Raw genomic sequence first — 26,185 nt, 5'->3', positions numbered from 1 at the left:
GTGTATACCACAATTCCATTAATGGATGGTGAATATTTTTGTTTTATTTTATTCTGATGAAATATTAGAGAAATAATACGGTACAATGCACGTTAGAAATATAAAATAATGTTGTTTGTGTTGGAAAAATATGAACTAACTAACTAGTTTTAAATCTGAATTTTGATCAATAAATAAATAAAAATTATATTAAAAAATATAATCAAGAATATAATTAAAACTTTATTACCCGGAGCTGCAAAATGCAGACCTAAGGCAACTTCCTGTCCTAAGTGCAGGAATAATCGGTTAAATTTGCCCCAAGTTACGCCGGTATTCCTCTACCTGCAGACGCAACCGTGGTAGAGGATGTAGCTTCTTTCAACAATGATAGCAGAATAATATGTTTTATATAAAGTAAATGAATTCACAAATAGCTCTATAATTCATAAAGTTCAAAGACGTTAATATTAAAGTAAATTTTGAATTTTAAAATAAATTTCTAACAGTTTGAGAATCAGATACGATTCAGTAGAAATAATATTATATTCGTACGTAGCCTAAAAAAGTACATAGTTTTATTCAATATTCAAAAACCATGATGTTAATTTTTAATTTATGAAATGCAACCTTACACATCCCATGTTACTCCGATACTTTATATATATATATAGTTCCATATCAATATCAATATCGTATTCAATTATAAAATTGGTACATGTATTCATACAACATAGCTTACACCAAATCAGTAATTGTTATTGATGTGTTACTTTAGATTTTGTCAATTCTTCCGATTCAAATTAGACATATAAAAATATTACCGAAATTTTTATAAATATCCAAATCAAATAACAAGTTACGAAATCTACCATGTTTTGCAGTGATATTCAAAAAATACTCAATCCGGTTATCCAATAACCGGATTTGATACAAATTTCCGGTTAACCACTGCCCGGACTCAAAAAAATAAATCCGGTTAATGGTTAACCAGATTTGTGCATTTTGCTTTTTTTTTTTGTTGAAAACAGAATTTTTTTTATTTTTTGTATTAAAATATTAGAAATGTTGAATATATTTCTTTGAAAATAGATGGAATACAATATAATTTGATTTATTAGAAAGACTGCAACAAATAACCCAGATCAATATTTTTCAGATCGGATTTTTCGCGGCTGTAAGAAAAATTAATATATTTCTTTATGTGTTATTGGAAAAAAAATAAAAATAATTAGATTCTTGATCCCGGTTCAAAAATCACTTCTAGGTAATCCAGAAAATATTGTGACCTTTCTAGTACATTTAATTTATAAAAAGTTGTATCTATTTTGAGAATTTTTTTTGAAAAACAATCATTAAATAAATTAAAGTCTTTGATTTTTTTCAAAAATAGATACAACTTTTTATAAATTAAATGTACTAGAAGGATCACAATATTTTCTGGATTACCTAGAAGTGACTTTTGAACCGGGATCAATAACTCGGAATCTAATTATTTTTTTTTTTTTTCCAATAACACATAAAGAAATATATTAATTTTTCTTACAGCCGTGAAAAATCCGATCTGAAAAATATTGATCTGGGATATTTGTTGCAGTCTTTCTAATAAATCAAATTATATTGTATTCCATCTATTTTCAAAGAAATATATTCAACATTTCTAATATTTTAATACAAAAAAAAATTTCTGTTTAAAAAAAAAATGCACAAATCCGGTTAACCATTAACCGGATTTGTTTTTTTGAGTCCGGGCAGTGGTTAACCAAAAATTTATATCAAATCCGGTTATTGGATAACCGGATTGGGTATTTTTCGAATTCCATTGCAAAACAGGGTATATTCCGTAATTTGTTATTTGATTTGGATATTTATAAAAATTTCGGAAAATCTTACTACATGTACGATGTACAGTAGGGGCGGACCTAGTGTATACCGGGGGGAGGGACAGCTGTCCCTTCTAGATTTTGAATTTTGGTGGTGATCTATCGGTACTGATCGACTCTGTCCCTCCCTGAAATTTTGTTTTCCCTCCTCTGATTGTTTAATTTGTAATTCGGGTTAAATTTAGTATTAAAATCAAAATAAATTTCTTGAATTAATATTGGTAATTAGAATTATAAGTTAAAACATCAGAAATTACAAGTCAGAGCATTGCAAAATGTAAGTCAAAACATTGTTTTTTTTTTATCAAGTACCTAATTCGTTAATGAGTTTAAATCCGATTCGATATTTTATTGGGCCACCCCCGGGACGAAAATACTGTACAGTTGTATGGACATGATAACCAACTGCCAATAAATAGGATCAGTATCCTATGTAGTACTTGTGATGGACCCACTACTTTAAGATTTGTGATTTAGTCTCAGTTACTTTGAGATTTGAGATTCGTGCAAGGTTAAAATAACGATCCGAATCCACTAATTAGAAAATCATTCTAACAAAATTCTTGTACAATAGCCTACTAGATATAAATTCCGATAAATATGAGGTACATGGGTTTATTCCATTCCACTGTAAGAAATTTGTATCTCTGAGTTAAGTCAAATTTTGAATTTAGATCTGGACCTTTCGATTTAAATCCATACGAATATTAAAGGCTCTCATATGCATTACCAGCATGGTCTGGATTGAAAATTTTAGTTAACTCAAGAAGATACAGACCCCATTGTAAGAGTCTAAATTGAAAATAGTCTCAATTTTTGATTGAATAAGTATAATAACATATTAATCCAAAAAAACAAATAAAAAATAGTTCCTAATTTCTAATTATATTTGCCTTATTCAAACGCATTCTAAGAGGTTTGATAAAGAAAAGAGTGTGTCCGTACTCCGGTATCATACTCACTTTTGAGTCTGATAGATTCCTTTGTCGTTTGATCTGCTTTAAAATCTATACGATCACTTCATTATTCGTGCGAATCAAGTGTGTACAGATTTTAAAGCAGATCAGATGGCAGATGATATACTCTCTTGGAGATACAGTCATGCATATAGCCATCTAGGCCTAAAAATAAAAAGAAAATAAAAAACCGTTCTTTGTTTTTAGCTAATCCTATTCTTAACTAGAGGAGATGATCCGAAAACTGGGCCAAACCAGTTTGGTTCAAATCGGCCCGTTTTTTTTTTTTTTTTTCCCCGATTTTAAACTACAAATTGAAGCGAACTGAATATAAACTTCTAAGCTAAAGCAAAAAAAAAAAAAAACTGAACCAATATAAAGGGTGCTATAAAGGTAATAAAACCCCCGTGATATAACAAACTACAGGTTAGGCAAATTTTAAGGCAAGCTCTCCGGTGCACTGAATTTTCAATTACAATGTGCATGTTTTGGACAACTTCAATCAAATCTATTTTCAAGTTCATTCAAATTCAAATAGCTGAACATAATAATAAGTGTTACGAATATAGCGGAACATAATGTACGCAAGGTGGACCCATTAAGGGCGTGCTCCACAAAATCTCTGCGTAGAGGGAAGAAACGGAAGGGGAAGGAAGGGATCGGTGGCCGTTTACTCTGTCTATATTCTGATTCGGAGGTGATAAAATTCAGAGCTTTTCTACAGCGAGTTCTCCTGTTCTGTCCTCTGCTCCCCTCCGCTTCTTCTCTGATTTTCCTCTTCTGGAGCAGGGCAACGACCTCAGTCAGGTCCAGTCTGGTTGCTCTTCACCTCTTCTCCCTTCCCTTTCCTTTAATGACGTTCTCTTCCCCTCCTCTGGAGCACATCGATCCTAAGGACTGGAGGAGGAGGGGAACTATTCTCTCTGAATTTTGAAGTCCAGATTAGCTTTTCTCTTTTTAGAATTTATTTGTCCTCTACTAAATTTTTTATTTGTAATTAGGGTTAAAATTAGAATAAATTCTTGAATTATGATTGTTAATTAGGATTAGAAGTTAGAGCATTGGAAATTAAAAGTCAGAACACTAAAATTATATATATGTTAGAGCATTGTTTTTCTTTTTAATCTAGTATCCAATTAGCTATTTAAATCCAATTCATTATTTTTTTATCTCCCTCCTGAAAATCTTAGATCTGCCCATGTGTATACATATACCATTGAATTGTATTTAAACAAAATTACATAATTCTTAAATTTTAATCCGTATACAGCTGCTTTTTCTCCAGATATATATATATCCTGCCACTTCACCAAAGTGTTAGGAATATTATTACCAATATGTAAAATTAATTACTCATTTAACATCATTTATTGCGTATTGTATCTAAGTTAATTATATATGAACAATTAATGTTTGCTTTCAATTGCATTAATTTGCCGCTAAAAATATGCATGGTCACGGTACATATATATAATATGTTATATGCTCAAATATAGTCTAAAAATCACCCCTAATTAATTCACACAGGGTTACAATCATTTCATTGAACACAATTCCAAAAAGCATTTCATGTATTGCATTGTATATACAGCTTGAAATCAGACAAAATGACAAATAATCGCCAAAGTTTACAGGAGCATGCATGCGCTTCTTATTTGTAGTACAGTACATGGTGACAATAACTAAAAAAAAACAGAGAGAGAGAGAGAGAGAGAGCCAATGCAAATCAACAAAATGTAGCAATAAAAGAAATAGACTTATATTCCTAACATATCAAAGAAAATCAAGACTTTTTTTTTTTTCTTTTCTTGTTCTTCAATTTCAACTCTCTGCCCCGCCTAAACAAATCATATTTTCATATTTCAAAAAAAATAAATAAAAAGTTTCAAAAAAGAATGAAAATGAAAATCAACCTAGTTACTCTGTCCCGGACTCCCCGCTTACCGACACCTCCCCGTTCTTCACAATCTCCTCAATTCTCGTAACCACATCAGATATATTAGGCCTTTGATCAGGGAGCAGCATTGTACAATCCATTGCGACCCGAAGAAGCTGCATCATATCCTCTCCTGCATTCTGGTATCTCACGAGATCCATGTCGAACACTTCTCCCATAGATTCTTCCCGCAATACTGACTGAACCCACCTTGGCAAATCAACTCCTTCTTCACTCAGCAGTGCTTGTGCCGGTGCCTTCCCCGTTAACAGCTCTAGCACAAGTACACCATAGCTGTACACATCAGCTTTTTGTGAAATTTTTTTTGGGTCGGTGATTTCAGGGGCACGGTATCCTGCAACACGCGAGGTAGGGGAGGTTGTGCTGACAAAGGAAAATAGACCGTGATCTGATAACCGGGCCTCGTATGAGGTGGTGAGGAGCACGTTGGAGGACTTGATGTTGCCGTGAGAGAATGTGGGTCCCGCTGAGTGGATGTGGTGGAGTCCACAGGATACTGCCAATGCGATGTTAGCTCGAGTTTCCCAGTTTAGTGGGGTCCGGCCAGAGCCTCGGTTCCCTGTTTGGCACAGAGGAGGATGAAAATTAGAGAGTAGGAAAAAATGATGGTCTACTTTGCAACAATTATTGTTGATTGCTATCATTTGTCTTAATTTTCTTCTGTTGAAAGCAACTTTTCACGTAATTTGTAAAAAGTATGATGATATCAGAAAGATGTATATGAAACGCAAACATGTATTTTGTCGAGCATGTAATTAAATCCATTTAGATTTTTACATGTTTTTTTTACAGAAAAGTTGATTGTCATATATATATGTTAAATTAATGTCATGTCCTGTCCACGCGTAGGACCATCAAGGACTAGTAAAACAATAAAAATAAACGGAAAGGACTAGAAACGAAGAAGCTGCAGTTTGATTTTTGATGGAATTTCAGTGATCATGAAAGGGTAATCACACAAATGCCAAACTTTGCAAGGTCACAGGCGTAACAGTCACCTCCCTACCTACCTTTTAGTCAACAGAAAAAAGAATAAGAACAATAGTAATATATGGATCATGGGCATTTATCAACTCATATCTACAGCTTCAACCATGATCGGAACTTAAATTATTATATATATAAATAGAACATGATACCACCACAACCAGTTCCACAAGATTTTATGTGTAAACTTTTCCATTTAATATATATATATATATATATAGTTGTTGAGAATCATTAATTAATTATATATGGTTGCACTGGTCTACCACATGAACATGATGATATCAAAGCAAACAGAACTTGTCTAAAAATCGTTTCTTGACCAAATTTGTATATATCTTTTAATGTATAATTAAATATTTTAAAATAGTTTCTTAACCAAATTTGTTATCTTCCAAGATGATATATATATAATTGCATAAATGTTAATTAGAAAGTGCAATTAATTTGGCTTGAATCATAAAATAAAATAATAATCAACGAAAGCTACAACTATCGACAATTAATCGCACGTATAAATCATCGGCTATTTTCTCTTTAATAAAGCCATTATGACTAGTATAATTGGCCTTTTCTTTCAAACACACACACACACACACACACACACACACATCTAAAAATTTATCATTTTCAAGCAATACCAAATTCGGAAAATGACCATCTAGCTACTAGATATATATACAGATCATCTGTGTCTTATGAAAACTTGGGAGACCTTGAGCTAGAGACTTGGCCCTTGGAATTTATAATACAAATAAACTAACGAATCTATCTGATAATTATTTCTGAATTCTGAATTCTGAATTGTTCATTAGGAACTAAAAAAATAATTTTGTGATTATTTTGCACGTCTAGAGATATCTCCAAAGTCTAAACCTCAAAATGCAATTGTTTTATCATTTCATATATATATATATATATATATATGTACACACTCATTGACTAGTTAATTAATAAACACCAAATCAATGCATTATCTCTCATATAGTCATATAGCTAGCGTACTTTTCTTTGTTACTTTAAAAAAAAGAGACATGCAGACAGCTGTTAAATTAAAAGAAAACAACTTCAAATTAAACCAAATTGTATTAATTAAAGGATAATTATTCATGCATACCCATAATATAAAGATATTTCTGGTAAAGAGACAAAAAAGAGAATCAGAATGAGATTTACCATGCAAAACAGCAGAGAGGCTTCCCATGGGCATATAATCATAGACAAGCAATCTCTCATCCTTGCTATTGTAAAATGCGAGGAGCGGTACGATATTCCGGTGCTCCAATTCCCCAACTCTCTCCACCTTTTCCCGGAATTCCCGTTCTGGCAAGTATATTTTTGACACTCGCTTTACAGCCACCATCTCCCCCGATTCAAGTATCGCCTTATAAGTCGTACCGTATGTGCCTTTCCCAAGCACTTCTGCTGAAGCACGCAACAACGCTTCCAAATCAAACCTTTTAACTTCTCCTTTCCTAAAGAACACAAATTTCCTATTAGTCGTCGTTGGAACCGCCACTGGTACCGCTGATACAGCATTCAAGGATGTTGTAGCTGACCTATATGGTGCAGCTTGTGCCGTACCAGATTGTATTTGTGCCGGTTCTGGCTGCATCATTTCTGGTTGTTTTGTGTTGGCTGTTTGGTCATCATTCTGCCCCTTCCTAAAGAGAATCACTAACAGGAAAATTAATACTGCAACTGCCACAACAGATCCGATGACAATACCGACAATGACACCGGCATGGAGGTTTTTACTATCACTGGATGGGGGCCCAGCTGGAGAAGGAGAAGGAGGAGAGGGACTTGGGCTCGGCGTTGGTCCAAACTGACAGGGTCCGAGGGGCCCACCACACAGTTTCGTGCCAATAAAAGCCGAAGCTGGAAATTTTGTTAGACTAGGTGGTATTGGCCCAGAGAGATTACTATTATAAGAAATGTTGAAATGCTGCAAATTGGGAAAATTCAACTGTTGAGGAAGGGTACCAGAGAAGTCATTATATTGTAATAACAGATATTTTAGCTGTGTGAGGTTGTTCAGCGAAATGGATATAGCACCGGAGAAATTGTTTGAAGAAAGATCTAATTTTTCGAGAGAAAGCAATGAAGAGAGCACGGTCGGTATTGGGCCTGTAAACTTATTGTTATTTAAATACATCTCTGTTATGTTTCTTTGAAGGGAGAGATCATCTGGCAATGGTGAGGTAATGAGGTTGTATCTGAGAGAGAGAACTCTGAGAGAGGTGAGGTTAGAGATGGTTGACAAAGGGATGGCACCGGACAATCCGGTACCAGGAAGGCGGAGCTGGAAGATGCGGGGCCCAGTGAAGGTGGAGCTGCAATTAACACCGACCCAAGCAGTGCAAGGGTAGCTGGTGAATGTCCATGAATCGAGAGAATGTGTGTGGGTTGCCAAGGCGGACTTGAACGTGAAGAGAGCGGACGAGTCATCTGTAAGTGATTGGGAGGTACTAAGGAGAGGAAGGGAGATGAGAAGGAGAGAGAAGAGAAGAGAAGCCAACTCCTCCATTACAGCATGAGGAGGGAGAGAGAGAGAGATTATATTGATCTCAGTCTGTTGACACAGCAAACAGAGGAGGAAAGTTGGAAGTTGGAATAGGACAAAAAAAACCCACTGTATCTATTATGTATGACATGCAAAGAAGTGTTTAATTTAGATTATAAAAAAAAAAAAAAAAATAGTTTTGGTCCATGAGCATGTTTCTTGCACGTCTATGGGGGACCCATGTGCAGGCCACATGAAAAATCAGTACATATAAACTAGCCAATGGCCAGGTCCCCTATGCAAATAGCTTTAAATTGTTTCTCACCAACAATTGTATTAAAAAAGAGAAATAGTTTTAAATTTGTACAAGGTCCCCTATGCAAATAGCTCACCAACTATTTGATTTTGAAAAAACCGTTTGAAAGGTTTTATTGTTGACATAACAATCGATCCTCTTACACAATTATTAATTAGGTATAAGTGTGCGGCGAGGTTGGAAAATAGAAATTGTTTTCTCCCTTGTTTTGTTTTTTTTCCTTCTTGTGGTCAGGTTGGAAGGTATAGTGCAAGGGGCGTGCATCTAATAATGCTCTACATATCTAATAAATGATTGAAATTAATGGTCAATTAAGTCGTTTAGGCGAATTTACAATTCTGAAAGAAATAAGATAGGCAAAGGCAACCAATCACTATATATTAATTAAGGTAAGGGTAAAGGGTTGGTTTCATATATAATAAGAATAGCTAGGTAGGTTAATTATATATTTGAATTGGTCTATACGCAACTGAGGAAGGAATAAATTCTAACATAAATTAAGTTTGTCAACTGCAAACATGAAGCCCCATTCCATGCTAACATTAAGTTCAGTACTGTTTACCTATCATATCAGCAAACTGAGGTTTAATTACCAGAATTAACCAGTGAAGGGTTTATTTACCAGAATCTGAATTATAAACACAAATACACAATCAGGGAAGGGACAAGGAGGCAAGGAAAGGGAGGGAACTGGTACTTTTCGCTTCATTGGTTCGTACCAATTTTCCCTCTGTGGCTAGCTGTGTCATATGACTCTTAGATTCGTAGCTCCATTTCGAACATTGGAATTTGGATGGGTATATATCTCTCAAGGTTGATATTCCACTTTTAGATTGAATTTTCAGGGTAATATGCGTTGGACTGGTTTACCGGGGCTTTATCAAATTAACCAGGAATCATGGCCTAATTACGTATCAAATATAATCATAGCTCAAAATCGTTCAAATCCTGGCACATTATGTTAAGCTTCTAGCTTTAATTATGACAATGTCACGGCCCGACATTGCAATCCTGAATTTCAGGTGATGGCAAATGGAGTTGAGGTAGCCATGAACTGGTTTATGAGTTGTTCGGTTCCACGCTAAACGTGCCGGTTTTGGAGTTATGAAAGAAAACATATGTTCACTAAGCTCCGGCCTCTTCTTATTTCATCGGTTGTCTATAGTGAAGTGTGATGTGTTATTAAGGGAATAAATTGCATTTCTTTTTTGTCCCATTTATTGTTTCTTTTCAAACAAATAATGCATAAATTGCATATCTTTGCACTTTTCAATCTACACAATTAAAGAGAGGCCAACAAATTAAACCCCATGAGAAAAAAAAAAGCTCTTTTCTTTTTTTAGAGAGAGAACAGAAGTTTAAAATTAGTATTGGTCATAATTAATTGCTTCAGTACTACAAAAGAACAGTTATTATAGATTTTTTTTAATTACTCATTTATATTCTATTTATAGATCACCTTTTGAGCCACTAAACTATTATGGATTCCATTGATGATCTTGCTGTGATGTTTTTTTTTTTTGCCCCAAAACCAAACATTACATTTTTTTTTTTAATCTTTTTACACACTAAGCAATCCAACATAAAGTAATCAAACAGAGAAACAAAAATGATATTCCCTCATTGATGAATTTTCAAAAGAGAGACAGTGATTGCGATCGATGGAGAAGATTATCTCCAATTTGGAATCGACTTTGTCAAACGAGAGAAAGAAGCACAAGAGGAGCTTAAAAGAAGTACTTGAGGAGAATGTAAGAATTGAAGATCTATCATCTATGCATTGTTTTATTGTTGATATTGACCACATTTTAACATTTTGATTATTGGGGTACTAAGGTTATTCAAGTCTGATATGACTTTTCTTATTCTTTGAATCTGACAGGAGGATTTGAGGAAACAAGTAAAAAGTTTGCAGGTACTTTATGGCTTTATTAATATTTTATTATGCCCAGTAATTATTGATTGATTAAACTACTTTTCACAGTATAGATAGTCAAAGAATGATAGTACATGGAGCTGTCCAATGTATATAGAGATTTTAATGAATGTGAAATAGTAAAGAATTTCACAACTTGAATCTCAAAGGAACTAAGAAAGGGAAAGAAAGAAACAGAAAAGATACAGAGCAGCTCAGGTAGTCTTCCTTGCCTATAGGGAAAAATTGGTAAGTGGTGAAAGATACGATAAAAAACCAAATTAAAAGATTGGCGCAATCCGTCTGTTCCACAGTTGAAACTCTGTTGAAGCACACTCTGCAGCTAATTTTGTGAGGCACCTCCAGACCTTGATACATGTTTCAACCAGGAAAGAAAGTTCAAACAAGACAAGCTTTTGTTTCATGTAGTTTTAGTTTTATTACCAGGGTGAAGGGGGCTGAGAGATGTCAATATCCAGGCTCTTACCAGTACAGCCCTTGCCAGTAAATATGGCATTTTTGAAATAAAATTATCACCCTCTGATGGGCTGGAAGCAGCAATCAGGGATTTTAACTTCTGACAGGCCTTGTTAGATAGTAGAAACAAAAACAAAAAAGGCCCCTCCATGTACTATAATTTACCCTCTGCCTGAATCAAAATTACTGGCCAGCTTGTCACAAAGGATTATGCCTCTGAAACTCAATATGAACCTTGAATTGGACTGATATAATACCAGACAGGGCCTATAGTTTACCACTGAGAATAGGATTGAGATTTGAGGGACAGATCTATATCCTTTTAAATTGTTTAGGATTGACGCGTCTAAATTTTATATTACTGTTCTTGCTACATATTAATCGTTAGTTTGTTAGTTAATTTGTTTTTATTAATATATTGCTGTCTTGTTTTGAATCACGATAATTAGGCCGTAATATTCGAGAAAACAAAAGAGATAGAGGCAGCCCGAAATAAGGTTTCTGAACTGAGTAAAGGGATAGAGGAGAGAGAGAAACTGTTTTCTGAAATTGAAGTTGAAATTGAAGATATCATAAAGCAGGTAGGTTTCTTGCATTACATTTTTTTATTTTTTCAAATAACTTGCAATACCAATGACGAGGATAAGAAGTTTTCCTTTTTCATATATTCAGGTCAATGGTAATATTGGTTCAGATGAAGAGGAGAAGGAGAGCTTGCCTGTGGATAATGGAAATGCCCAAGAAAGAGACACCAGCCAAGTATCTGAGGTATCCCTATTATTTAGTTCAATTTCAATACAACAAATTCTACTTTTTCTCACTTAGTACAAGAAAATTATTTTCTTCTGATATATATAGTTTCTAAGGATATATATTTCAAGACATACTTTTTCCCTTTTGTCAGGCACAGGATTCCAGCTCCATGCCAGTAAATAAGCAGCTGTGTTTCTTTGCCACTGAGGAAGTGAATTATGACTTGGATTATTTATTAGGAGGGGACGCTGAGCCGCTTGGAAAGGGAACATTTGGAACCACCTTCAAGGTGGCACTTGAATCTGGTCTGACAAGGGTGGTGAAGCGATTGCGGAATGTGAATTTGCTGGAGAACGAGTTTCACAAACTGATAATGAAAATCAGTGAGTTGGAGCATGAGAATATAATGCCAATAAAGGCATACTGTTTTAGCAATGATGAGAAGTTGCTTGTGTATGATTTTATGGCTACGGGCAGTCTCTCAACCGCTTTGCATGGTTAGTCGCTCTGAGGATATATAATAACATGTGAAATGTACATAATGAATCAGATCAAATATATATACCTTTTCTTTCTTCTGCCAATTATAACACCATCTCTTTCCACAACAGGTAGTACTAATAGAGAGAACCACTGGACCCCACTCGACTGGGAGACCAGAGCAAAAATCGCCTTGGCAGTAGCCCGGGGGGTTGCACACATCCACTCTGTGGGCCCTAAATTCGCCCATGGCAACATTAAATCCTCTAACATCCTCCTCACTATGAACAACGTGGCCCGTGTATCAGACCACAGCATCCATTCCCTTGCATCACCTATAACCTCCCGTGTCGGTCGCACTGGCTACCTTGCACCAGAGGTGATTGACCCTACTGTCACCTCCCAAAAAGGTGATATTTACAGTTTCGGAGTGTTAATACTTGAGCTGTTAACTGGAAAAGCACCTGCTGAGGTGGCATTATATGACGGAGTTAACCTGGTGAAGTGGGCCCAGTCAGAACTGCGTGATGGCTGGGCAGATGCGGTGCTCCAGGACGGGTTAATAAAAGATCAAAACGTGGAGGGGGATGAGTTGGTGCAGTTTCTGCAATTAGCAATTGATTGCACCGCAGAATACCCTGAAATGAGGCCGAGGATGAATGATGTGGTGATTCGGGTGGTAGAGATTTTGGAAGCTAGGCTTATGGCAAAGGGTAAAGGGAAGAATGGGAAGAAGCCGGTTAATAAACCTGAATCAGTAAGAAGTGTGCGTACACGGTATCTATGGTAAATTAAAATGAGATTTTATTAGGAGCAAGGAGAGGTTGATTTGAAGTTTGGGTAACTCTAAACAACAATGGACAGTCTCATGTTCAGGTTCTATATCCGCCGTTTTGTGTTTACATTTGGTCTTTACAATTACTGAATTACAGTGATACTACTAGAGAATGGAGGTGAAGAGGCAAAAGGATTTTAATCTTATTTCTGTTAAACTATTACTCGGGTTCTATACAACTGAATCTCAAGAATTTAGTGAAGTTCTCTTATTAATACAAGACACATGACAGTATTGGATTGTGATAAGCTAGACCTTGAACTTTAAAATATATTTTACAAGATACTTGGACAGCAACAGGAAGTAACTGGAATGCAGAACTAGAGCCGAGTTTATTTTTAAGTAGTACTACTTTTGTACCTCTAGAATAAACATAATGAAACAAATTGTATTGTCAGATTTGCTTCCTTTTTCCATTCTTTAACCATTATATCCATGAATTGCTTCTATTGACTTGTAGTTATAGAATGCAACACCTAACTACTAGTCCTTTTTGTTCGATTCTCTGATCTTCATTACCTGCACATAGAACACATAAAACGGTGCTTCTATCAACATAATAGAAGTTTTCTTTGTAAATTTCACACAACAACTTGTTATTTTTGCAAACAAGATCTATTTTCATCGCAACCATGCCGAATATGTTGGCTTACCTACAGGCTACAGATGATGCCACCACTAAGACGAGAAAATAATAATAATGATAATAACAGAATTTGCACTTCTCTTTAGATAATTGACCCACTCAAAGCACTATAATCTGAACATGAAACCAACATGTACCACCGAACTTGTTGAGCTTGATCATAGTTCAGTTTTTGCTCTAGTGACAAGATAACGTCATATTAGGGACAAGCCAAAAGTCGTCAGCATCTAATGGGATAGACATTTCCATCAAACTTCTTTAACAGCCTGTTTTCTTTACTTGAATAGTTTAATAGAATATCTAGGGGTAGTTGCAAAAAAGACAGCTGGTGGGTGCTGATAAGGGCACGATGAATGTGCGAACAGTTTTCAAATTTAAACTGAAACCACTAAGTTGTTTATCTACCTGTAACCATAATTTCATATAAATGAATAGTTTTCAGATCTCAATACAAATCAGATACTGGTATGGCAATGAATTGGCATGGACCTCTTTTACAAGAGAGTAAAACAATAAAAAAAAAATACCATCAGGTGGTTGGAAGAGCTTCCTATTTTGAGGGGATGACATCTCCTTCTTCAAACTTGTTAATATATCCTCCATTGTGTATTCCCTTTGCCAGCTGGCAAGCATGGGAAATCGGCTTGGTTCCACCTAATACACATACAAGCAGAAACAATTACATAACTGAGAAGTGCAAAATTATACAAAAATGAAACGTTAACTCAGCATCACACTATAATTTGCAAAAGCTATTTCGATTTCGAAACTCTTCAATGTAATTAGTAATATAATCAAAAGCAATATATTTGATTTATGGAAAAATGGTGCAAAGAACTTCATCAAAAGGGGGACAAAGAAAAGGCCATGCTAACTAAAAATTACAAGCTCAAATTTCACTACTACTTTAGAGTTTAGACAAAGCCTGGTATACTGCCTACCAATATGGTACAAGAGAATTTTTGCTTTCATTAAGGTACAATTTGAGTTATCAATGCTAGATTCTACCTTAAGTAGAGGCAGTGGCGTAGCCAGGATTTGAGTCAGGAGTGGGCACAAATCGGATTCAAATATTTTTTTTAAACGGGTTCGGATTCAAATCACCTTCGTTCGCCTACCAAATTGCATTCTGTCTACCGAATTGGTTGTAAAATTGCATGTGCATTGCCGAATTGAACAAAGATTTAAAAATACATTTATTTCCTAATTAGATTAAACAACTCACAAACCATCTCTGAAATCTGAACTGACAATTGGTACTCTGAATTGAATCCATAAGTAGGCAAAATCAAATTCAGGGGTAGGCAAGACCTATCGAAGAACCCAGTCAAAAGAAGAAAAAAAATTCCAGGGGTAGGCAGCTGCCTACCCCTGTGCCACTGTGGCTCCGCCACTGAGTAGAGGTAAAACTCAATAAAAAAAATTAGCATAGCCAATCCAGTGTACTGGTAACAATTTGGTGTATTACCGGTGTGAAAGAATCTGAGATTCTCAACTTAAACAATCATATTAAGAAAAGGTCGCCTACCAGGCCAGTTTCTTGATTCACACATGTCATGTAAATTCGGGTCTGGAAGCGAACAGTTGGCGGCTTCTCTGGGTAGTCTATGTCGCAGAATAGCTTCAATTGATAAATCTTCCCCTCATGAACAGTCTGATAAAAACAAAAAATTAAACTCATGCTGTAGAAATAAACAATCAATCAAGACTTAAGTATATGATGTTTAAATTGGAATTTACATTATGAGGTCCAATGATGGTGCCGGTCCAAGAGCGCATGTACATGTCATCAGAATCATCCATGCCATAGCTGACTGTACCATCTCCTATTCCTTTCTCACCTCTCTCAAGCTCTTCTAACAACCTGAAATTTCTCGGGACTGCATAAAAAACAAAATTAGAGCATGATCACATAAAATTAACACTTGATAAGACAAATAGATAATAGAAACTAATAGTAAAATAAAAGAAGAAGAAAAAAAAAAAAAAAAAAAAAAACTGACCAACAACTGGAGACGCTTCGGAACCCATGTCTTGGCTTGTAATTCCCTGAAAGAGAGAATAAAGAGATGGATGAGAAAGAGATTGCGGCAAGTAAGGGTTGTTGTTAACCTAATTTGGAGGTTAAAGCAAGATTCCTTTTGGTCCCCCACAGCACTAGTACTACACAAAGAGAAGAGAAGGAGAGAGAGAGAGAGAGAGAGGAGGGGCAGACGAACTACTATTGCTGGAAAGCCAGAAGGCAGAGCTTTTTCTCTTATTTATTTAATGAAAAAAAGGGAGAGATTTGAGGTGGAATGGAATGGAAGGCGTTTTAGTTTTCCTAATTCGCTTCAATGGTTATGGTGCCAACTGCCAAGTAGCACAGAGAGGGGAATTCGTATCCTCTGCATTAACTCAAAAAGGAATCTTTTGAGTTAATATATATTAACCGTCCGATCATCTTTAAAATTCGTGCAGATTAGATCCGCACTTATATTAAAGACCCCTATGTTATAGGAGGGGGCCGGATGAGCTCCGTTTACGATCAGACGGTCTAGATATAATTCTCTTTAGAGTTAATGCAGACGATGCCGACTCGGGAGCGAGCACTTGGGATGAATATTTTAACAGAGCAATTTTAGCTTCATCCAGCGCACAGACCATATGCTGTGCTGTTTTGATTCTACAGTGTGTTAGCTATGCGAAGACAAAACTACTCTGTTAAAATCTTACCCCAGCACTTGGCCACTTGCCCCTTGCCTCACGAATATTTGGGTTACTTTAGCGGATCCGAGTTCACATTTCGGATTCAAACTCAAATATTCTATTACCTCATAAGATATAATTCCGTTGACACACCCAAACTAAAAAGAAAAGAAAAGAGAAGAGAGAATTATTTACACTTATTTTTCTATAAATTATTTCAACACAAATTATAAGAGTGTTTGAAGAGAATGATTCAAATGTCTCTATTTTTGTTTTTGTTTTCTATTTGTAGAACTACAATATTATAATTTAAAATTTAAATATCAAAATAATCGTTAGATATATCTATATTATTTTTTCTATGTACATAAAAATATACCAACGTTTTGATTAGTATCAAGAGCTTAAAAAAATATACTGAGCGAAATAGATTCTGAATGTTAATTTTTCCCAAGTGTTTTATTAATAGAAAATAAATAAATAAAATATTGAAATACGGAATAGCTTTTGATTTTTGTCAAAAAATAAGTAGAACGGTTTAGATATCCCGTCCTACGGACGGGTCTAATTATCCCATCCGGGTTATATTCCTAATTAACACCCCTTAACCAAACTCATTGAAGAGGAAAGAAAAAAAAAAAGTCGGACGGTATAATCTAACCCGTCCGGAGTAAAAAAAAAAAAAAAAAAAAAAAATTGAAGCAAGAGAACGTGTTGCTACCTGGAGCAGGAACCGAGCAATCTGCTGGGGCAAACTTAGCAGGTGATGTGTCGTCCTCCTCAAGGAAGAGAACAAGAGATGAATTAGCACCTGTCGTATTAGAAGAGGAACTTCAAAGCAATAGTATCTTCTTTCTCTTTTGTGCATCTTTCTTGAGATAAATGTATCAGGCTATTATGTCCTGATTTCTTGCACAGTCGCACCCTCTATTTCTAGCTTCCATTATCGTACTCTATATAAATATATATATATATATTTTTTTTTTGCGCCGGAGTCCGGACGGGGTTGAAGCATACCGTCCCATATATATATATATATATATATATTTTATTTTTAGTTTTACCGCTAAGTTGATTAAGGAGTTTTAATTAGGGATATAACCCGGACAGGATAATTAGACCCGTCTACTGGACGGGATAACTAAACCCGTTCTACTTATTTCTCGACAAAAATCAAAAGCTATCCCGTATTTCGATATTTTATTTATTTATTTTCTATTAATAAAAAATTCGGTTAATTTTTCAACTTATTAATTCATATAAAATCAAAATAAAAAACAAAAACTGATAATTTTTTTATATGTGTAGAGAAAATAATATAAATCACATTTAATAATTTTATTTTAACATAAAAATTTGTTAACAAAAAAATAAAAAATAAAAACATAATGAATACACAAAAATAAAAATATTTGAACCTTTCTCGTATTTGAAATCAAACTAATTATAATATCATATCTCATCTAATCATCTTAAAATTTTGTTGCATTTCCCGTTGTCGGCATTACTGAGTTGGTGGCAAAGAAAACGACTCTGAATCCTCTCTCCCTCTAGGTACAGGAATTTTCTGCCCCCTCAGTTACTGCATGTGGGGTCAGTCACTGTTAAAGGGGGCTGGTCACTTTTAATTTTTGAACTAAGGGCCCACCTCGGACTCACACACAGTGACTCTAGGGGCAGGAAATTCCTGGGGGCAGAGGATTCGGTTCCAAAGAACACCCTGCACTATAAAGGCTACTGTTCCAGACCCGAAATTTTTTTTATAATCTGTACCATCTAATAATTATGCTTATACCCTACTTTTTTTAAAATTTGCAAACATACAAAGAACACGCTAGCATGAGAGCGATACACGATAGCAAAGCTGACATGCTCAAAACTGGGTATAATTTTTCTTTTTTGAGAATCAGTTTTTAATTTAGTGATAAAGTCAATATTGAGAAGATGTTGTAGATTAGAAATTCAGATGTAAAATCACTTATGGATATTAAAATAATTAAGTAACTTGACCTCTAACATTTACTAAAATAAATATATATATTCTCTCACATTGCTCTTACAATTAGAACACTCAAAGTTGCAGAAGACTACATAAATGTGGATACGATTTGACAACTAAATGTGTATGTCAGAAGACAAACATCGAACTAAATGTGTATGTCAGAAGTCTCAATTAACAACTATATCATGATATCATGTCATAATTGTGTATGCAAGCACATAAACTTCAACGAGAATGTTTTAGGGCATCCATTGTATTCACTTTGTAGTCTCGCAAACACATGATGTGCCAACTATTGTTTCATATGTATGACAACCAATGTAATTGTGTAGTGAATGACATCCATACTTCGAGCCGACTATTTTCTCAGAGCGTTAGCTTACCTTATTTTTTTTTTTTTGGGTAAGCCTTTAGACAATTGCATCAAACAAATGTTCGAGAATTTTAGTCAGATATAAAAATAAACTATCTTATACACTAAACTGTAAATATCTCGCTGCTGATAGTTAGCAGAGAAAAAACGCTTTAACCATGTACCGATAATATTATGCAAGATAAGCAACTCCGATATTAGACGAGATGTTTTATTCCGTTACAAAAACACATTTGGAACTTGTGAATTTTGTAATTATTTTTGCATTGCAAATTCAAGTAACAACTAACATCACATATTTTTTTTTATCATATCAAATCATGCATGACCATCTTCTAGTGGCAGTGGTGGTTAATTTTTAGCAAGAAAAAAAGACTTGGTGTTTTTAGGATCGCATGTATATTGTTTGTATGAATAGTTCAACTTGCAACATATTAATTTAAGAAATGTTGTATTTTTTATTTTATTTTGAGTAAAGGTTGGAGAGGTTAAGTCACCAAACTATTTAATATTCACAAAGGATTGTCATTTCAGATTTTGAACCTGCAACCTCCTATATACGAAGAGCATTGCCTTTATCACTAGATCAAAGACTGGTTCTCAAAATGTTGTATTTTTTAACTAGTTAATTAATTGTTGTGTTTTTTTTTTTCAAATAATAACGCACACCTTGAATAAATTAACTTTCTTCAACAAAAAAATAACTTAAAAAAATGTGCCTATGTTATGCAAGAGCTGGCGGATCTCATCCATGGTAGCATGCTTCAGTTAGACAAGAACGCTATATAACAACGTTAGAGTCCCAAATATGTTTGAAAATTTCCAAAAAGTGCTGTACTAGTTTAATTTTTTTTTTTTATCGTCCAGACAAAAAAATGGGTTCTGAATTCAGCCCTAATTTAATATTATTGTGTTAAATTATTTTTTAGAAAAAAGTTGATTGGAAGATGTAATCACCCACTTAAGCAGAGATTGTTAATAGAGAATCCGCATCCTCGCAGGTACCGGACTATGTACGTATAATATGAGGTGGCTAACTCTCAGTCAAGCGATTGGAATTTGTTAAAGAACAGCTAGCTACATGATCTATTAATTCATGATAGCCGCAGTGTGAACAAGTACTGACTGTTGTTTAACGTTAAACAGACCACAACTGACTTGTACAGTTAGCAATTTCACGTTATTTAATATTTCTAAAACATCATGAATAGGCTGAAAGAAAAACTTCAGGAACTGCACTTGTCAAATTAAATTGATTTTCAACAAATGAATTACGTTTCAGCAATGCTTTATATATATATATACCTATATTACTCTGCAAGCATTACCCGTCTGCTGCTTTACCTGTGATTTCATTTCACTGGATAGTGGATATACTTGTCTTGAAAAACACCCTTAGGTAATGCAGTTCTCATTCATGAGCTTGCATCCAATTGTACTTGCTTTATACCTTTGTGGCGACTTCTGCATGGATAAGACAAGAAAACACAAGTACTAACAAGCAATTAGTAACTAAAAGCTCAGGTAGTATTGGATTTGCAATAGGAATCAATAAAACAACTCGTTACAACCCTATCGTGAATTCTATTATTAGGAATTCCTTTTGATCTAGTATAAATTGTTGTTGTTGTACATTGACCAATGTATGTCCTCAAACCAAACATACTTTCTTAATCTAGGTACAACTCTTTGACCATAGTTCACTTATTTTTCACTAACAGCAGTTTAGTTTTTTCTCTCAGCTATAAACCATGAAGCCATTTCTTCATCATCTGTTGATTCATCTAACTGCATACTTTTTGGAATCCCAGAATAACATGGAAAATTTTTACCATCTTCGGTGGTTTCTTTTGTTAAAGTTCCTTTGCTTTTCCTAAACATTTCTTCCTTCCATTTCTCCCTTGCACAAGGATCTCTAGAAATGTAACTTCTACCCCCAACTATTGGAAAATCAACAATGTCCATGCTATTATTATTATTATTCAACTCTTCCTTCCTGTTAAGGCTTTTTCTCTGAGAAAAATTAGTGACATTCGAATCAATGGCATCCCTGACAAATGAAACTGTTGGTTTTTCGCCAGATGCTTGATTTTCCAGCTGAGAACCAATGGTGGTGTTGTCTTGAATGTTCAATGATTTTGGTCTCTTCCACCCACATTTTCTACAGTACCCATTTCTTCTGAAGTTCACATAATAACACCTGAACATACAACACAAGGTTCAAAAGATTCAACCCTAAAAATCATAAATAAACTCGACCAAAAAAGAAAAGAGAGATCTTTTGAGATGGTCAAACTTTTAAGATAAGCAAACTCACGAGTGGCATTCCCATTCACCAGCATTAAGTGAACGGTCAGTTGGTTTTCCATGACATTGCAAGCATTCTGTATTCTTTGCAAAGTTCAAGAAATTGCACCTGGGAAGAGAAAAGAAATTAGCTTATAATTTTTAATACAACAATTTCAATTGTACCCCAGCAAAATCTCAAGCCTAACATTGCCCCCCCCCCCCCACCCACACACACACACATGTAAACAAAATTAGGCTTGGCCCCTATAAAGCACAAAGTTCCAAGTTCCCATATACCCTCACAAAGCAAGAAAGTTACTCCACGCATTATCCTCCTAGGTTTTATTCAAACATGCCGAAACCACATTTACAGGGGCTAACAGTGAGAAATGAGGGTGCGGGTTATGCTAATCACATTTACAGGGTTACAATAAGATACTCCTCACCTTGTCGTGTATTACACATGATAACCTATTAAACTTTTCTGAGAATCATTATGAATATCTAAGAGACTAAGATACTAATTTAAAGAATTTAAGTATGGTACTTTTGACATATCCAATCTCCTGGTTTAAGAGGAAGATGATCTTGCTCCTCTCGCAAGATATTGTATCTCTCTTTTGATTCACCATTGCATTTTAAGCATTTCATATTCTTTCTGAAGTTCATGAAGTTACACCTAAGAATTCAAAAAGAAAGAGATGTGTCAAGAGACTCATATTTTTATTTCTTTAAGAACTCAATTACCTATTTTGTATCATATAGCAAATGGAGTTGCAAGCAGTCTTCTTAAGTTCGATTTTTTTTTTTTTTTTTGCATCTTGACAATAGTCATTTGTATCTCAAGTTTCCAATTCTAAAGTCCAAAAGCACTCCTTATCATGGTTATAGCCAACATCCATAATAATTGTTGTATTGAATCAATTCTGCGCACATTGACTTACCTATACAGTGCTAATCAAGAGTGCTACCATACATACAGGTTTAAAAGTAATTAACAGCATCTCTATTTACTAGATGTGTTTTCTTTTCGGTGATTATTTTTTTCCCTTGCTTCATATAACCTGTACTGTGAAAGTACCGTACCAATATTAAACAGTTATAATAAAATCAAACTACAATTCATTCCAGGATCCATAAAATTGGCAAGAAATGCTCAATTTGAAATAAAGATAAATTACTTACACTGGACATATCCAGTCACCCTGTTTCATACACAATTGATCCTTATCTGTTTGATGCTTATTTAGACCTCTATGGATAGCCAAAGGCTTTTCAGATAGAAGTGACTTATCATAGCTAGAATCCAATTGTCTCAAACCAAGCTCCACTATATCACCCATTAGCTTCTTAACAGATTCTTTAATGGGCTTGTTTAAACATGACTGGTTTTGCACCAAACCATTAGTGGCATCAAGTCCATAGGTTAATAAAATACGCATGACATCTACGGTTCGACCATATTCCTCTTTGCGAGCCTTTACATATGCCCTCTCACACCTTCCCCTTAAACTGCACCGACTACAAACCTGAAGATATAAAAATGTTGGATAAGTGACAACTGCTACATTCCATCTTTTTTTTGGTATATCAGTGAGTGAGATAAGTAGAAAGCACATGATAAATCCTAATAAGTTCTAGGGATTTATCACATAAGCCCCAGAGCTTAACTATTGAACATCTGCGTAATGATACATTCTACAATCATTATCGATTCATGAATCAAGTACCAAGTCTCCAGGGCTACATATGAAAATTCAGAAATTTGCCGGTGCATATAAAGGCAAAGGTCCCAAAAGTCACAAAGAACTAAATGAAAATATGTTTAGGGAGCTTAAAATTGTTACATCTCCTTCATCAATGCCCACGTGGGCCCGCAATCGCTTCCCTGAGTTCACAACTTTACGATCCACACTGGGGCAACCACAACCAGCAACCATGCAAATCTCCTTTCTTGACAAATATCTAGATAAAATTCAGAAGTAGGATGAAGAGAAAGTATGGTAAAGCTTCTCTGAGGCATTTTAACAAACACTTGATGATATAAGAACCAAATAATCAAGTTACCTAATGAGAACAGGTGAATCCCGGGCAAACTGGAGGCAAGCAGTTCGGACGCGGTTAAGGTCATCCAACCCGAGAAGATCCAAATAGTCTTTCTTGAGCAACAACTCCATGAGACTGACCCACTCCGGCCATGGGTGTGAAATTACCACTTCTCTTCCTTGTATCCTATCTTGTTCTTCTTCTTCAACTGCTCTTGGACTTGGTTCTCTGCTTTGTGGTTTTGAGTAAAGCGCTAACTGTTCTCTATTTGAAATGGGCTGGGCAATGGTTTTCTCGAGCTGCTCGTATAAGAAAGAGAGTTTTGGGTCGGTAGAGGATGAGAAGAAGCGAGAGATAAGGCGGAGAGAGAAGTGCGAACGTGTTTGTACGGGTAAGGCGGAGCTGAGGTGGCGGTACATTCCTTCACCGGTTTTGAGGGGGAAAGGCGGAGAGCAACAACACCGACTTTTAAGCTTTTGAATCATCTTCTACTTCTACATTAATTAACTCAATTTTCTGAGCTAATGCATCTAGACCGTTTGATCAGAATTCAGATCAATTCGATGAGATCTCAGGGAACATTAATTAATGAGAAAAAGATTTCTGTCCACTGGATTTTGTCCACCATTTGTCCACATCACTATCCACCAACAGACTTCCAACGATGCTTTCAAACTATCTTATTTAATAACTTTCCGATCTCTTTCTTTCTCCGTTCTTTCTTCTCTTCTCAATTTTTCCGATCAATCTCCTCTTTCATCAAATTCTCTGCTCCGATAAATCTACATCTCTTTTCTTTCGTTCATCAAAATTTATCTTCTGATTTGATAATAAGAGAAATCAAATCCAATGAACTCTCTCTCTTTTCATTTTGTTCTCTTCTAATCTACACCTGTACCTTCGCGTGTAACAAAATTATTAAAAACTCGAATCGAATCTGGAGAATCGATTCCAGGCGCACAGCGAAAAAGGAGCGACTGGTCTCCGCTAATCCTGTGGAAGGTGAGCGACTGGTCTCCGCTAATCCTGTGGAAGGTGCGCAAAATTGCAGTATTTTCTGTTGATAAAAGGAAAATTTTGGAGTCTAGTAGTTGGTGACAACGTGACGGGATTTGTTCTTCAGGTCAACAATAAAAATAATGCATTTAGATTGAAAAAATATATATAGTTTGTTGAATTTATGTTAGATTACTATATATTGAATATGGTTTTGTATTTGAATCATGCATCAAGCAGTGAAATGGCTATTTCCAAATGCAAGAACATGTACTATTTTTTTTACAGTATTTCCTTGTTAATTTTACAGTATTAATCTTGTCATTTTACAATATTCATCTTGTGGAAATCTAGAAGAAAGAGATGATAGAGAGGCGATATGGAGTATTGATCTGTTCATTTTATAGTATTGCCCCGTTAATTTTACAGTATTCATCTTGTCATTTTATAGTATTCATCTTGTGGAAATCTGGAGAAAAGAGATGATAGAAAGACGATATGGAGTATTGATTTGTTAATTTTACAGTATTTATCTTTTAATTTTACAGTATTCATATTGTAATTTTACAGTATTCATCTTGTGAAAATCTGGAAGAAAAAGATGATAGAAAGGCTTCTTACTCATCCGAACAATATTCAATTGAAAATTCTACTGTATACAAGATTCAATTTTACAGTTCTGCTGATTCAATTTTACAGTATACAAGATTCAATTGTAAATTTTACTGTGTAGAAGATTCAATTTTATAGTATACAAGATTCAATTGAAAATTTTACTGTATACAAGATTCAATTTTACAGTATACAAGATTCAATTTACAGTATACAATATTCAGTTTTACAGTATACAAGATTCAACCCAGTGCTAATAACCGCTAATAACTAACTCTAACTGCCAATAACTTCATATAACTGTAATTTTCGAAAGTACAGTTTGAAAGTACATTTATTTTGTCCTGTTGTGCAAGTTGCAATCTTTTTCTAACTATCATGGGACCACTTCAAATAGTTGCTGGATGTTTTGTGATTAAGTGATATATTTTATGTGATATATTGTATAATTATACAGCATGTAGAAGTAATTTTACAGTATTCGCGCAAGTCAAAGCTGTGGACAAATGGTGGACAATTAGACGCCTCCTAAATTAATATTTAATATTCATGCTAATACAGATTCATTATGCAGAGGATACGAATTCCTTTTAACTTTTAAGCAGCCTTCTCATTTCTCACAAACCTGTCTGTATCTACGGCCAATTGAATTCACATCTCCTCGGGTTACCTGACTGAGGACAATTAAAACGGACCGTTAGGAATTAGGATCGTTTTATTAACTTGGCACGAATTTTAAAGCATATATAATAATAATGGTCCTTGCACTATTCCGAATAGGTGCCAGTTGAGAGTAAATCTGAGCCGTCCGTTTCAATTTCCAAATCCCGACTAATTCAAATATGCTAATGAACTGAGTTCGAAAGAGTTAGGGTTAACTCGAAATCAATTCAGTAACATACTGAACCAAATTAATTCGAGTTGGGAAGACAATACTTGAGTTGAAAATATAACTTGTGATTAGTTTGTTGTTCGTTTGACAATTCGTATATTTTTTATGAAAAGAATGAACACTCTCTTGTGTATTACCAGGGACGGAACTAAGGCTAAAATAGTAAAATTTAATACTCTCATGTATATTAAGAGGTGCGAAATTAGGAGATTGAAATTTAAAATGCATAATATGGTGGATGTGATTTGAACCTAGTAACATCAACAATAAAATAGAATTTAAACCACAAGACTACAAGTAAAAAATTAAAATTTTATTAAAAGAACTAGACTATATAAAAAGTTCTAAAAAAAAATTCAATTCAATTCAATAATTTTTTTTTAATATCATAAATGTGGCTTAATCATTCTAACAATAGATCTAGATGCGCCCATTTATATTAATACTCACAAAAATATATTAACTTAAATTAAAACTTATCTACACATTATTGAGTCCATAAGAGAGAGAATATTGGGTACGCACATGAGAGAGTGTGTTGAATCTGTGATATTTTTTGGTTAAAAGTCCGTAGGCCATTGTATTGATCTAATGATT

The 26,185-nt window shown here is 34.8% G+C and overlaps 3 protein-coding genes across 3 annotated transcripts; 1 reads left to right on the top strand and 2 right to left on the bottom strand.

Annotated features, from left to right (window-relative positions):
- Nucleotides 1-4,613: 4,613 nt before the first annotated feature.
- LOC144565261 (putative inactive receptor kinase RLK902) lies at nucleotides 4,614-8,339 on the bottom strand. The gene is made up of 2 exons (XM_078314970.1): nucleotides 6,939-8,339; nucleotides 4,614-5,334 (listed from the first exon to the last, which is right to left on the bottom strand). Exons 1-2 carry the CDS (start codon nucleotides 8,290-8,292, stop codon nucleotides 4,736-4,738), a joined length of 1,953 nt encoding a protein of 650 aa, XP_078171096.1. The 5' UTR covers nucleotides 8,293-8,339; the 3' UTR covers nucleotides 4,614-4,735.
- A 1,850-nt stretch (nucleotides 8,340-10,189) lies between these two features.
- On the top strand, nucleotides 10,190-13,441 carry LOC144564945 (putative inactive receptor kinase At1g48480). The gene is made up of 6 exons (XM_078314533.1): nucleotides 10,190-10,335; nucleotides 10,467-10,499; nucleotides 11,426-11,557; nucleotides 11,649-11,744; nucleotides 11,881-12,226; nucleotides 12,341-13,441. Exons 1-6 carry the CDS (start codon nucleotides 10,246-10,248, stop codon nucleotides 12,997-12,999), a joined length of 1,356 nt encoding a protein of 451 aa, XP_078170659.1. The 5' UTR covers nucleotides 10,190-10,245; the 3' UTR covers nucleotides 13,000-13,441.
- On the bottom strand, nucleotides 13,279-23,555 carry LOC144565525 (Ran BP2/NZF zinc finger-like superfamily protein). The gene is made up of 11 exons (XM_078315317.1): nucleotides 23,110-23,555; nucleotides 22,890-23,007; nucleotides 22,228-22,571; nucleotides 21,590-21,721; nucleotides 21,071-21,169; nucleotides 20,488-20,953; nucleotides 15,694-15,802; nucleotides 15,431-15,570; nucleotides 15,219-15,344; nucleotides 14,218-14,344; nucleotides 13,279-13,563 (listed from the first exon to the last, which is right to left on the bottom strand). The coding sequence occupies exons 1-11, from the start codon at nucleotides 23,505-23,507 to the stop codon at nucleotides 13,505-13,507; spliced, it is 2,118 nt and encodes a 705-aa protein (XP_078171443.1). The 5' UTR covers nucleotides 23,508-23,555; the 3' UTR covers nucleotides 13,279-13,504.
- Between the last annotated feature and the right edge of the window lie 2,630 nt (nucleotides 23,556-26,185).

The sequence above is a fragment of the Carex rostrata genome, chromosome 14 (assembly GCF_964058835.1).
Source record: "Carex rostrata chromosome 14, lpCarRost1.2, whole genome shotgun sequence".
Taxonomy (NCBI): domain Eukaryota; kingdom Viridiplantae; phylum Streptophyta; class Magnoliopsida; order Poales; family Cyperaceae; genus Carex; species Carex rostrata.
Note: the sequence above shows the minus strand (reverse complement) of the source record. Positions and strands in the feature narration are given on the sequence as shown.

What these genes read in the sequence shown, in the direction of transcription:
- LOC144564945 (XM_078314533.1), top strand. Translation starts at nt 10,246, where the DNA reads ATGGAGAAGATTATCTCCAATTTGGAATCGACTTTGTCAAACGAGAGA. An exon ending in AAGAAGTACTTGAGGAGAAT is followed by an intron (nt 10,336 to 10,466) that starts GTAAGAATTGAA and finishes TGAATCTGACAG; the next exon opens with GAGGATTTGAGGAAACAAGT. An exon ending in ACACCAGCCAAGTATCTGAG is followed by an intron (nt 11,745 to 11,880) that starts GTATCCCTATTA and finishes CCCTTTTGTCAG; the next exon opens with GCACAGGATTCCAGCTCCAT.
- LOC144565261 (XM_078314970.1), bottom strand. Translation starts at nt 8,292, where the DNA reads ATGGAGGAGTTGGCTTCTCTTCTCTTCTCTCTCCTTCTCATCTCCCTT. An exon ending in CCTCTCTGCTGTTTTGCATG is followed by an intron (nt 5,335 to 6,938) that starts GTAAATCTCATT and finishes TGTGCCAAACAG; the next exon opens with GGAACCGAGGCTCTGGCCGG.
- LOC144565525 (XM_078315317.1), bottom strand. Translation starts at nt 23,507, where the DNA reads ATGTACCGCCACCTCAGCTCCGCCTTACCCGTACAAACACGTTCGCAC. An exon ending in TGGGCATTGATGAAGGAGAT is followed by an intron (nt 22,572 to 22,889) that starts GTAACAATTTTA and finishes TTATATCTTCAG; the next exon opens with GTTTGTAGTCGGTGCAGTTT. An exon ending in CGAAGCGTCTCCAGTTGTTG is followed by an intron (nt 15,571 to 15,693) that starts GTCAGTTTTTTT and finishes TTTTTTATGCAG; the next exon opens with TCCCGAGAAATTTCAGGTTG.